General features: G+C 43.8%; 1 protein-coding gene across 1 annotated transcript in view; it reads left to right on the top strand.

The window, feature by feature from the left end:
• The window catches only part of LOC106556692 (septin-2), a 58926-nt gene extending 45278 nt beyond the window's left edge, over nt 1-13648 (top strand). The window contains exons 12-13 of the mRNA XM_087705734.1: nt 1913-2004; nt 12926-13648. Of these exons, the coding sequence (XP_087561860.1) occupies nt 1913-1981 (69 nt within the window). The 3' untranslated portion in view covers nt 1982-2004; nt 12926-13648. The remainder of the gene's footprint in view (nt 1-1912; nt 2005-12925) is intronic.
• The last annotated feature ends 257 nt before the right edge of the window (nt 13649-13905 follow it).

A 13905-nucleotide genomic window follows, 5' to 3' on the forward strand; every position in this document is an offset into this window, starting at 1 on the left:
TTATTGGTGGTTTTCTGAATGGAAATTCTTGGGTTTTTCACTCTGTAGAATCCAGTGGATTTTTTTTTTTAATACGGGCAATCCTCAACTTAAGGGGACACAGTGGCTAAGACGCTTAGCCGATCAGAAAAGGGGGCGGTTCGAATCCCTAAGCCCCGCGTAACAGAGTGAGCTCCCGTGACTTGTCCCAGCTTCTGCCAATCTAGCAGTTCGAAAGCACGAAAAAATGCAAATAGAAAAATAGGAAACCACATTTGGTGGGAAGGGAACAGCGTTCCGTGCTCCTTTGGCATTGAGTCATGCCGGCCACATGACCACGGAGACGTCTTCGGACAGCGCTGGCTCTTTGGCTTTGAAACAGAGATGAACACCACCCCCTAGAGTCGGGAACGACTAGCACACATGTGTGGGGGAACCTTTTCCTTTTACCTAATCCTCCACTTAGGGCCATAACGGAGCCCAGAGTTTTGGTTGTAAGTCATTGCGGCCATAAGTCGAGTCATCATGGGACAAATTTGATGTTGTGACCATTTTGATAATGGTCATTAAGCAAGTTGCCATGGTCCTGAACTCTGTAGAGCCTGCTTAGAGAGGCCTGTAAAGCACTGTGAAGCGCTATATAAATCTAAGGGCTATTGCTATTAAGCAAAGTCCAAATCAATTTTATCCAATGGACACTTTTTGGCCAAAATGTGATCAAGTGACAACAGAACCATGACAGTCGTAACTTTGAGGACCGGTCATAAATAACATTTTCAAGTCCCTTTGTAACGGTCGTTAAGTGACTGGTTTTAAGTCAAGGACTACAACACATTAAAAATTTTATATTGCATTGCATCGCCTTACTTCACATATGCTCCCGGATGGTATAAGGGTTAGAAGGCAGTATTGCAAACTAACTCTGCTCACTGCCAGGAGTTCAATCCAGGCTGGCTCAAGGTTGACTCAGCATTCCATCCTTCTGAGGTGGGTAAAATGAGGACACATATTGTTGGGGGAAATTGTTCTGACCTAGGCTTCCCAAAAGCACGAAGCCAACTCTTCGTCCCGATAAAACCCGTTTTATTGAGTTTAAAGTGAATTCCTCTCCAGCAAAGTCCCAGCAAACAATCTTTTAAGAGATTTCACAACTTTATCAGCCTTGGAGAGCTGCCAGGCCGATATCGTCCAAACGCCACGCTATAGCAGCAATTCCTTGGCAAGAAGTCAGGAACAGATCTTCACCCAAATGAATTGAACTTACGGCCTCCTGCAAACTCCACTCCCCTTTCGCTCCTCTTTATTCCCCTATGGGAGGGGCCATTCACTGTTCACGTGCGGCTTTATTCCCAAGTCGACACTGATTTCTTAGATGTTCTTTTCTTCTGGCAACTCTGCGTATGTGCACATCGGGAACAGGCTCCAGCTGTTTTTCTGCCCCACTGATCTCTGACTCCAAAGGCAGCTGATAACTGTCAAATGGCCCCGGCCCCATCTCTGCCTCTGACACAGAGCCCTCATCAGAGCCTTCCCCAGACTCCAAGACTGGCCTAGGTTCCTCCCTAACCTCCTCACTGTCCGAATCTGCTGCCAGCTCTGCTGGCGGGCCACACAACAGAAATATGCTGACTTTGTAGACAGGGTTGTAAAGCACTGTGTATAAGCCTAAATGCTATTGCTATAGATACAGTAGATGCAGGTAGGAAAGAGAGATAGAGAAGGAAAGAGGATGGATGGATGGAATAGATACTTTATGTCTAGCAATGCAAAAAAGGTATTAAGATCAGATGACTCAAGTTGTTGGGGACAATATGCTGACTTTGTAAACAGAGTTGTAAAGCACTCTGAAGCGGTATATAAGTCTACTTGCTATGGCTACCTGGGCTCACCGCATTTTCTCTCTTTTTCTCCCCCCCTCCCCGCCACCACCCAGTTGCGTCGTATGCAGGAGATGATTGCCCAAATGCAAGCCCAGATGAGGATGAAACCTGCAGACGAGTAAGGAGGTATCCTAAGACTTTGACGGTAAGTACGGCTTTACATTCCCGCGCTTCAGAGATGCAGACCGGATTATTTTCTTGGCGTTGATGCAGAGACAAACAGGTTCCCATCCCTCAAAGTATGAAAAGAAGCAGCAGTCACCAAGGGAGGCTGAGGGTGGTTCTAGCAACCCCCTGATGGGTAGTTATCAAAGGTCCCATCAACACTCTTTGTACAGCAGTCGACGAATCTTCTTGGAATCATAATAAAAATACGTGACTGCACACCGTACGTAGACAAAGATGTTGAGACTCTAGAAAGAGTGCAAGAGAAGAGCCACAAAGATGATGGAGGGTCTGGAGGCGAAACCATACGATGGACAGTTGAGGGAGCTACGCATGTCTAGCCCAGGGGTCCCCAACCTTTCGGACCTCAGGGACCACTAAATTCATAATTTTAAATCCCCCAGACCACGAATATGATCTGCCTAATGACCGGCTGGGTGGGAGTGCCTAGGTGGTCATGTGACTGGGTGGGCGTGGCCAACTTCATGTCACTCACATTGCGGGGCGCCTCGCCAGCCTCTGCTCGCCCCTCCCCTCCCAGCCACTCTTCGGCCTCCCCGCCTGGGCTCCTTAGGACCCCAACAGGAAGCAGTGGCTGGAACTAAGCAGGCACCAGGAGAAAGAGTTGGCAAAACAGCTCAGTTCAAAAGGGATCTGACCGAGAAGGAGGCTCAGCAGAAGCACCTCACTGAGGACTACCAGCATAGGCTTTCCAAGCAGAGGGAAGATCTGCAGGAGTGCAAGGTGTGGAGGCTCAGTGGGCTGAGATGATCGGCCAGTTCCAGACCATGATACAGTCCCACAAGGCCCTCCAGCCCTCATCCAAAGCCCCAGCAATTGTAGGACATTGGATGCTGTTTGAAGTGGTCAGTTTTGAGCACCCAGCTATGCTTTGCTGACCTGTTAAAATATGAAGCCTTGAGTAACGTAGCTGGTGTTCTACCTTAAGGCTTTGCAACAGTTTCCACATTGAAGGAAGTTTGTTTATTTTTCTTTTAGTTGCTTTTTGCTTTCCTTGTTTGAAGTCAATACGAACCCAAAATATTTACGTAGCTAGGAGAATGTAATGTCGATGTCAAGGCATTTCCCACGACTTGGAAAGTTACTGTCACGATTGAAGTTTAAAGCTTAGATTTTCTTCCGATGATTTTACTCCAGTCTATATGGGATCTGCTATTAAGAGAGCAGAGGAACAGGATACCCTGGAACTAGTAACTGGATTTATATTTCTCTTAATCATGTTGCTTTGTAATATAGTTTGCTGACTTAGCCTCCACAAAGGTAGATGGACCCAGCAAACTGACTAGAACCAAGAAATATGCCTTGTCATGTCTTTTATTTTTATTTTTCATTAAGTTCATATATAGATATGATATAAATCATGAATGAAAATAAAGATAATGGGAAATGGGAAAGGGAAAGAAAGGAAATGGAAGGAAGGAAGAGAAAGAAAAGGAAGAGAAAAGGAAGGAAGGAAAGAAAGAAAGAGAAAGAAATAGAAAAGAAAGAAAAGGAAGGAAGGAAAGAAAGGAAGAAAAAGGAAGGAAGGAAGGAAGGATGGATAAGATAAACAGAACAAAGAAAGCATTAAACTTCTAACTTTTTTCAGTGCAGTAGAATTTAAAAATATAAAATTACAGCCAATTTTTTTAAATTTTAAATTCTTGGTAAATCCTAACCTTTCTATAACCTCAAAGTAACCTAATCAGCAAATCCCAGGATCCAGATTTCATTTTTTTTTCTGCCTCCAGCACAAAGTCTAGACACGGTTTCTAAGGAGAAACCGAACTAAATAAATCCTGTAACATCTGTTGTTCTGTCCGAAGATAATAGGTGAATCTTGACACCGAACAGCCAGGATGGAGGAGAAGATTTTCGGCTTTTGATTGGGAGACTTTGGGCTTCAACCAAAATGGGAACAGTGTTTTTTTTTCCCCCCCTTCAAGCCCTGGAAGAATAGAAAATTAAAATTTGGGAAAGCAAGCTCCTCCCCATTTATAGCTCCTCCCAGGAAGTTGTTGGCGATTGGCTGGCCGTCTATTTCAAACCAATGACGGGCAGAAGCATCTTGAAAAAGCCACTTAACCTTCAGTTGCTTCCTGAAGAGGCCTATTTTCTAACAGGGAGAAAAAAACCCACCACTTTTCCAAAACAGACTTTTAGAAGCTGGCTTCATGTCACAGTTCCCAGTCTAGACACAGCAATGAGCCAGAATTCTGTGGGATCCACATTTTTGGGGAATGAGATATCCCGGCGGTGCGCATGGTCTGTTTTTTTCCTGCAAAAAAAAACAACAAGGAAGAAAAGCAAGTTGTGCAGTTGCTTCTTAAAACTTCTAAACGGGAGCGATCCGAATGGAAACTTTTCTTGGGAAAGGAAGTGTCATAACTAAACTTGGCTTGAGTCAGAGTCAAAGAGGGCAGCCAAAATTTCCCGCATGGTTGCAGCCAAGAAGGGATAGCTGTCTGCTGCTGGGAAAGCAAGGGAATAGCCAATTTTGTTGGCTAAAGGTAAAGGTTCCCCATGCACATATGTGCTGGTCGTTCCTGACTCTAGGGGGCGGTGCTCATCTCCGTTTCAAAGCCGAAGAGCCAGCGCTGTCCGAAGATGTCTCCGTGGTCATATGGCTGGCATGACTCAACGCCGAAGGCGCATGGAATGCTGTTCCCTTCCCACCAAAGGTGGTTCCTATTTTTCTACTTGCAATTTTACGTTCTTTCTAACTGCTAGGTTGGCAGAAGCTGGGACAAGTCATGGGAGCTCACTCCGTTATGCGGCGCTTAGGGATTCGAACCGCCCCCTTTTCTGATCGGCTAAGCGTCTTAGCCACTGAACTGCCAACCTTTCTGATCGACAATCTCAGTGTCTTGGCCACTGAGCCACCGCGTTCCCCCTTTGTTAGCTACCCAAACTGAAATAATAATATTTTTTTAAAAAGCAGTTTTCAATATGTGTAACTAAATTCACTGCATCGATTCCCTACTTTTGATTCCAGAACAACCTCTATTGCAAAGCTACGCGGATGAATCTTGCAAGTTTGAACATTCAGGTGGTCCTCGATTTACGACCAAATTTGGGCCCAAAATTTCTGTTGCTAAGCGAGATGGTTGTGAAATGAGGTTTGCCCCATTTTATGACCTTTCTCGCCATAGTTTCTAAGTGAATATGTTAAGTTAATAACGTGTTGTTAAGGGAATCCAGCTCATTCCCCACTGACTTTGCTTGTCAGAACGTCGCAAAAGGGGATCACATGACCTTGGGACATTGCGACCGTCATAAGTGTGAAACAGTTGGCAAGCATCTGAATTTTGGTCACATGACTGTGGGATGCGTAAAAAACAGTCATAAGTCCCTTTTTCAGTGCTGCTGTAAGTTTGAAAAGTCACTAAATATTGTAAGTCGAGGACTACCTGTACTTTCTCCCCCCCCCTATATCTCTTTTACAACTTGAGAAACTAGGGAGAATCCCTCTTATCTCACTCATTGTTCAGCTGCTGGATAAAGCGGTTCAGTGTCTCTTCCCCGTCTCCCAAAGTTTTTCTCACATACCATTACATCTCTCTCCTTTACAGCCAAAGATACTAGGGAGGGTCCTTTCTGAACCTCTTTCTCAACCCATTATGCAGCTGTGAGCTATGCCATCTCTTATCTGGCAGTTCCCCAGGCAACATCTCATCTCCCCGTCTCCCATGGGTTTTCCCCTATACCATTGTAGCCGCCTCCTTTACAGCCCGAGAAACTAGGGAGGATCCTTTCTTCAGTCTCTTTTTCCACCCATTAGGAAGCTGAGGGCTATGCTGTCCATTATCTAAACATTCCCTAGGCAGCATTTCATTTCCCCGTCTTCCAAGGTTTTTCCCACATAACATTACAGCCCTCTCCTTTGCATCCTTAGAAACTAGGGAGAGTCCCTTCTGAGTCTCTTTTCCCATTCATTATGCAGCTGTGGGCTGGGCCATCTCTTATCTGACCAGTCCCTTATCAGTTTGTCTCCCAAGGTTTTTTCCTAACCATGTCATTATATAGCCTTGGAAGTTCTAGCAGGAATTAAAGGGGAGGAGGTATATTAATCAAGCTGCCCTGGGCTGCTGGAAGAAGAACAGACTAGAAACAGCAACACGAAAACCTCTTTATGCCTAATTTGTCTGTGATGGCAGATTTTTTTTGCAAAGGAACCTCGCATTCTTCTCCACCCTTTTGCTTAAGATTGCAAAAATCTGACCAAGGTTTATCTCGCGATGGATCATCATGACTTCTGAATGTGCCAGAGCTGCAGAAATAGCTCTTAAAATGATGGGATGTCATTTTTTTGTTTTTCTTTCTGGAAAGAGGAGGAACATGTCCCATAAATCCTGATTTTTCTCCCCCCCTCCCCTCCCCAAAAACCACAAAAAGGAAAAAGGGAATTTAAAGGAGACGAGTCCTTTAAATTCCCTTTATCTTCAGTTTGTTATAGATAATGGATAATTAAAACTGCAGAAAAAAACAATGGCTAGCAACCCGCCTTCCATCGTGGACTTGTACACTGCATGAGTCAAAAAGTGGGCTGTGAAAATAACTATTGACCCCTCACATCCTGGACATAAATTGTTTCAACTCCTACCCTCAAAACAACGCTATAGGGCACTGCACACCAGAACAACTAGACACAAGGACAGTTTTTCCCCAAACACCAACACTCTGGTAAACAACTAATTCCCACAACACTGTCAAACCATTTACTAAGACTGTCTTACTATTCTTCTTCTCTTCCTTCCTAGTATCTATCTCTCCCCACTTATGACTATAACCATGTTGCTTGTATCTTTACAATTTATATTGTTTTATTTGTTTACTAGTAGGATTTGATAGCGTATTAGTAACCTGTGACTATGGCTAAGTGTTGTCTCTTTTTATTCTTGATGAAATGTATTGTATTCTCCTTGCGCACACTGAGAGCATATGCACCAAAGATAAATTCCTTGGGTGTCCAGCCACACTTGGCCAATCAAGAATTTTTACAAAGAATTCCATAACATCTGGAGCAGCTCTGAGCATCAGCAATCATTTTTAAATCCCTCCAGATGCTAATCATGCATTTATTTCACTTAGGATTAATTTGCGGAAGGACATTTAAAACAAGGAAAAAGAAAGATGGGGAGGAAGCTGCCTTTAAAAAAAAAAAGTTTGCATAATTTTCTCCGTTATCTCAAGTTGCTTTTTGCGACTGCCTGTCGGTCTGGTTCCTGCCAAGCGCATTTTTTTGCAAAAGGCTGAAAAATCACCCTCAGCCCCTTGCGATAACGATAACGGATATGTGGGTTTGTTTAAAAGACAAATGGGTCTGGCATCGCCATAGCAACCAGACTTCAGCCGTGGTCTGATGAGCCACCTTGGCTAAAAGAGCCAAGGTGGCGCAGTGGTTAAAAAGCAGCACTGCAGGCTACTGCTAGATCAGCAGGTCAGCGGTTCAAATCTCACCGGCTCAGGGTTGACTCAGCCTTCCATCCTTCCGAGGTGGGTAAAATGAGGACCCAGATTGTTGGGGGCAATATGCTGACTCTCTGTAAACCGCTTAGAGAGGCCTGAAAGGCCTATGAAGCGGTATATAAGTCTACTGCTATTGCTATTGCTATTGCTATTGTCTGATGCCAGAGGGAGGTAATGAGGGACATCATCTGGGGAGGAGAAGGTTGCAGAAGGGAGCCCAAGTCTTTCAGGTGGGAATATGAAATTTAGCCAGGAGTTTAGATCTTCTTTGGAGTAACCATCAGGTTGAAGTTTCCTGTAACGATGGTTAAGGGAGGTTTAGTGAATTGTCCTGTTGTTTGAGTAGATCCTGCCTCCTTGTGAGTCATGTTGACTTGTCAGTTTCTCTCTGTGAGTTGACATCCCTTCCCTTTTTCCTTGCCTTTCCTTTTCCCCTCTTTCCTTTCCTTTCTTCTTTCCTTTTCTCTATTTCTATTTCTTTTCTCCCTTTCCTTTCCCTCTTCCTTTCCTTTCTCTAGTTCTATTTTGTTTCTCTTTCCTTTCCTTTCTCCCTTTCCTTTACATTCTCTATTTCTATTTCCTTTCTCCCTTTCCTTTCCCTCTTCCTTTCCTTTCCCCTTTCCTTTCCTTTCCTTTCCTTTCTCCCTTCCCTTTCTCTGTTTCTATTTCTTTTCTCCCTTTCCTTTCCTTTCCCTCTTCCTTTCCTTTCCTTTCTCCCTTCCCTTTCTCTATTTCTATTTCTTTTCTCCCTTTCCTTTCCTTTCCTTTCTCCCTTTCCTTTACATTCTCTATTTCTATTTCCTTTCTCCCTTTCCTTTCCCTCTTCCTTTCCTTTCCCCTTTCCTTTCCTTTCCTTTCCTTTCTCCCTTCCCTTTCTCTGTTTCTATTTCTTTTCTCCCTTTCCTTTCCTTTCCCTCTTCCTTTCCTTTCCTTTCTCCCTTCCCTTTCTCTATTTCTATTTCTTTTCTCCCTTTCCTTTCCTTTCCTTTCTCCCTTTCCTTTACATTCTCTATTTCTATTTCCTTTCTCCCTTTCCTTTCCCTCTTCCTTTCCTTTCCCCTTTCCTTTCCTTTCCTTTCCTTTCTCCCTTCCCTTTCTCTGTTTCTATTTCTTTTCTCCCTTTCCTTTCCTTTCCCTCTTCCTTTCCTTTCCTTTCTCCCTTCCCTTTCTCTATTTCTATTTCTTTTCTCCCTTTCCTTTCCTTTCCATTCTCCCTTTCCTTTCCGTTCTCTATTTCTATTTCCTTTCTCCCTTTCCTTTCCCTCTTCCTTTCCTTTCCCCTTTCCTTTCCTTTCCTTTCCTTTCTCCCTTCCCTTTCTCTGTTTCTATTTCTTTTCTCCCTTTCCTTTCCTTTCCCTCTTCCTTTCCTTTCCTTTCTCCCTTCCCTTTCTCTATTTCTATTTCTTTTCTCCCTTTCCTTTCCTTTCCTTTCTCCCTTTCCTTTACATTCTCTATTTCTATTTCCTTTCTCCCTTTCCTTTCCCTCTTCCTTTCCTTTCCCCTTTCCTTTCCTTTCCTTTCCTTTCTCCCTTCCCTTTCTCTGTTTCTATTTCTTTTCTCCCTTTCCTTTCCTTTCCCTCTTCCTTTCCTTTCCTTTCTCCCTTCCCTTTCTCTATTTCTATTTCTTTTCTCCCTTTCCTTTCCTTTCCATTCTCCCTTTCCTTTCCGTTCTCTATTTCTATTTCCTTTCCCCCTTTCCTTTCCCCTCCTTTCTCTTCCTTTCCTTTCTCCCTTTCCTTTCCCCTTTCCTCTCCTCTCCCTCCTTTCTTTTCATTTCTCCTTTCATTTCTCCTTTCCCCTCCCCCTTCTTTTTGTTTCTTCTTTCTTTTCCCCATTCCTCTTCTCCCCTCTCCCCTTTCTTTTCATTCTTTTCTCACCCCCCCCTCTCCTAACTCTGATCCAAAGTGGAGAAGACCATTCACTTGAATTAGACCCAAGATACCTTTCGCTAGAGTTTCCTCTGCCTCACGGCCTTGTCTTTGTGATGGCCACTTCCCTGCTCTGCCAGCATCACAATGGATCTTATGGAGCCGCTACACATTACTGCTGAATTTTTTATAGGCGTACAGTGTGCTAGCATGCCGGTTTGGACTGTGATCCGTGCCAACATAAGTGTTCTGACCCAGGCTTCCCAAGAGCAGGAAGCCAACTCCTTGTCCCAACAAAAAACCCTTTGATGAATTGACTATGAGTTCTGCTCATTCACATCCACCAAAATCTTTCAAGGGAGGATTTACAGTCACAGACCTTATCTGGCTTGGAGAGCTGCCAGGCTGAGATCTGCAGAACTTGGCAAGGAGCCTCGGAGAGTCAGAACCAATGAATTGAACTAATGGTCTCCTGCAAACTCCACTCCCCTTTCGCTCCTCTTTTATTTCCTCTGGGAGGGGCCATTCATCGTCCACCTGTGGCCTTACTCCCATGTCGACCCCTGTTCTTTAGCTGTTCCCTTTGTCTAGCAACTCTGCGCATGGGCACACTGGGAACAGGCTCCAGCTGTTCTTCTGCCTCACTGACCTTTTGCCTTGTATGACTCCAGAGGCAGCTGATAACTGTCAGACGGCTCTGGCCCCCTCTCTGACGTGTTTCATACATTCGCCCTCATGGGGCTAGTTTCCCTGCCACTCCAGGTGACACCCCCTAGAAATGATATTTCTGGAATATAGGTTTCCTTTTGGTTTGACATATGACATAATTGAAAGTGGTGCATAAAATATACTTGAGCGTGGCTTCCCTTTTCTAAATAATTCATGCTCCATGCAGACAAATGCATCAGAGAAAAATTACTTCTCTGCATACGCTTGTCATGCAGGATTTAAGCCTTTGGGGAAAAAAATGTCTGTCTGTCTGTCTTATCTATCTATCTATCTATCTATCTATCTATCTATCTATCTATCTATCTATCTATCTATCTATCTATCTCTATCTATCTATCTATCTATCTATCTATCTATCATCTATCTCTCTATCCATATCTATCTATCTATCTATCTATCTATCTTATCTATCATCATCATCTATCTCTGTCTATCTCTCCATCTCTCTATCATCTATCTCTCTATCATCTATCTCTCTATCCATATCTATCTATCATCTATCTATTTATTTATCTATCATCTATCATCATCATCTATCTCTGTCTCTCTATCTCTCCATCTATATCATCTATCTATCTATCTATCTATCTATCTATCTATCTATCTACCTATCTATCTATCAATCATCATCTATCTCTGTCTCTATCTCTCCATCATCTATCTATCTATCATCATTATCTATCTCTGTCTCTCTATCTCTCCATATCTCCATCTATCTCTATCATCTATCTATCTATCTATCTATCTATCTATCTATCTATCTATCTATCTATCTATCTATCTATCTTATCTATCATCATCATCTATCTCTGTCTCTATCTCTCCATCTCTCTATCATCTATCTCTCTATCATCTATCTCTCTATCCATATCTATCTATCATCTATCTATTTATTTATCTATCTATCATCTATCTATTTATTTATCTATCTATCATCTATCATCATCATCTATCTCTGTCTCTCTATCTCTCCATCTATATCATCTATCTATCTATCTATCTATCTATCTATCTATCTATCTATCTATCTATCTATCTATCTATCTATCTATCTATCTACCTACCTACCTATCTATCTATCTATCAATCATCATCTATCTCTGTCTCTATCTCTCCATCATCTATCTATCTATCATCATTATCTATCTCTGTCTCTCTATCTCTCCATATCTCCATCTATCTCTATCATCTATCTATCTATCTATCTATCTATCTATCTATCTATCTATCTATCTATCTATCTATCTATCTCTTTGTACACTCTGAAAAGGCTCCAGCTGTTCCTCTGCCTCACTGATCTCTGACTCCGAAGGCAGCTGATAACTGTCAAATGGCCCTGTCCCCCTCTCTGCCTCCGACACAGAGCCCTCATCAGCGCCTTCCCCAGACTCCAGGACTGGCCCATCTTCCTCCCCAACCTCCACACTGTCCGAATCTGCTCCCAGTTCCCCTTCAATCAGTTCATCAGGTACTCCACGATCGTCATCTTTACTTTTCTGTACTTCCTGTCTCAGTTCAAGCAGCCTTTCTGAACTCAGTTCCTCCGCGTGCCTTCGCTTGGCCACTTCCAGTTTTTCTGATCTGGCTGGAAACTCCAAAATTACACATTTTATAAATGGACAAACTGGCAAAAAAACTCTCACACAGACCACAATAGCTGTCTCTCTGTCTCTCTCTTTCCTGCCCTCAGTTGAACCAGCCTTGACTATGTGCCCACAGGCAAATTGTGACACTTGTAAAATCCCTGCTGTGCACCAAAGCAGCGCTTAATTTAAAAGCACAGGAACTGTTGCTGTATGCAAAAAAAAAGGGGGGGGTGGATTTACTCTGCCAAGAAAAAGGCACGCAGTGGCTCAGTGGCTGAGATGCTGAGCTTGTCGATCAGAAAGGTGAGCTCCGGTTACTTGTCCCAGCTTCTGCCAACCTAGCAGTTCGATAGCAACATAGAAAATGCAAGTAGGAAAATAGGAACCACCTTTGGTGGGAAGGGAAGAGCGTTGCGTTCAGCGTTGAGTCATTGCCAGCCACATGACCACGGAGACATCTTCGGACAGCGCTGGCTCTTCGGCTTCGAAAGGGAGATGAGCACTGCCACCTACTGTCGGGAACAACTAGTACATATGTGCGAGAGGAACCTTTACCTTTATCTATTTCCTTCCTCTCTTTCCTTTCTCTTCCTTTCCTTTCCTTTCTCCCTTCTCTTCCCCTGCCTTCCTTTCCCCTTTCCTCTCCTCCCCCTCATTTCTTTTCCCCTTTCCCCTCCTCTCTCCCCCTTCTTTTTGTTTCTCCTTTCTTTTCCCCATTCCTCTTCTCCCCTCTCCCCTTTCTTTTCATTTTTCTTTTTTTCCCCTCCTTTCCAGTGGTGGGATTCACTTACCTTCACTACCGGATTGCAAATGTGAGCGCAGCAAAGTTTTTTATTTCCAGCTCATCCCCTCCCCGCCAAAATGAGTTACCATGAAAATAGCAATAGCAATAGCAGTTAGACTTATATACCGCTTCATAGGGCTTTCAGCCCTCTCTAAGCGGTTTACAGGGTCAGCCTCTTGCCCCCAACAATCTGGGTCCTCATTTCACCCACCTCAGAAGGATGGAAGGCTGAGTCAACCTTGAGCCAGTGAGATTTGAACCGCTGAACTGCAGATAACAGTCAGCTGAAGTGGCCTGCAGTACTGCACCCTAACCACTGCACCACCTCGGCTCTTAAACCTGCCATAGGCTGCTTTTTTCCAGTTCCATTATCCCTTTGGTCACTCAACGGGCTGGCCATAACTCGAGGATCGCCCATCCGCCAGCCAGCCTTCTAAACTCTTGCCTTTGTGCTCTTCCTTACAGCGGGGACTCGGTGGTCTTAAGACAAAGGGGCCATGAATTAAAATGGAATTTCAATGATGACACTAATGGATTTGAGAGGTTCATGCGTGGATGCCGGACCAAGATATATAACACAGTGCAGCTAAAGAAAGAAACCTTTGAAGTTCACATTGGAAAAACTGAACCCAGCTGTCCGCGTATACGTACAACATTGCTTCTAATTTGTTTCTCACGTCTTGCTATGCATGCATGTAGCATCACAGTAGGGGACCCGTTACGTTTCTCCCTCCTTTGGCATCCTTCGATCTGTCTCTTGCATTGTTTTAAAAAACCCCAATTAACAATGCACGTTGTATCTGCTAAGCTTTAGAACCTGCTTCTGTTTTTTTTAATCTTCTGCCCAGGTGGCTCTTGGTACGTTTCTTCCCCCCCCCCCCCCCCACTAAGCAGATTCCTGAATCTTTACCCTCAACATGCCCTGTCGGAATGATGTTTTGAGTTAAGACTTGGCCAATTTCTTCTCAATCGTGTGAGTTGTACCGTGTTTCCCCAGAAATATGACCAACCCTGTTAAATCAGTTCTAGCTTGGTTTTTTTTACACGTGCGCCCTACCCCCCCCCCAAAAAAAATAAGTCCTAATTAATATCCTGTCTGTTAGGTAAGCTCCCCGTCAATCACATTTTACAGTATGGTTTAAAGAAACAGTTACATGATTTATATATTGCCAACCCAACCGTTAGATCAGTGTTTCTCAACGTTGGCAACTTGAAGATGTCCGGACTTCAAGGACATCTTGAAGCACTGGCTGAGGAATTCTGGGAGTTGAAGTCCGGACATCTTCAAGTTGCCAACGTTGAGAAACACTGCGTTAGATTATATTCCTAACACTGGCCACTCCAGAGTGCCTGAGTAAAAAATTAAACTAGGGTGGGGATGGAGAGCAGGGTGTAGCTGTCCTACTACTTATCTTGGACAGGGAAAAGGGGGCTGGGGATGACAT

This window comes from Thamnophis sirtalis, unplaced genomic scaffold (genome assembly GCF_051295495.1).
Source record: "Thamnophis sirtalis isolate CommonGarterSnake01/CBP01778 unplaced genomic scaffold, rThaSir2_p1.2 scaffold_2, whole genome shotgun sequence".
In the NCBI taxonomy this organism is placed as follows: Eukaryota; Metazoa; Chordata; class Lepidosauria; order Squamata; family Natricidae; genus Thamnophis; species Thamnophis sirtalis.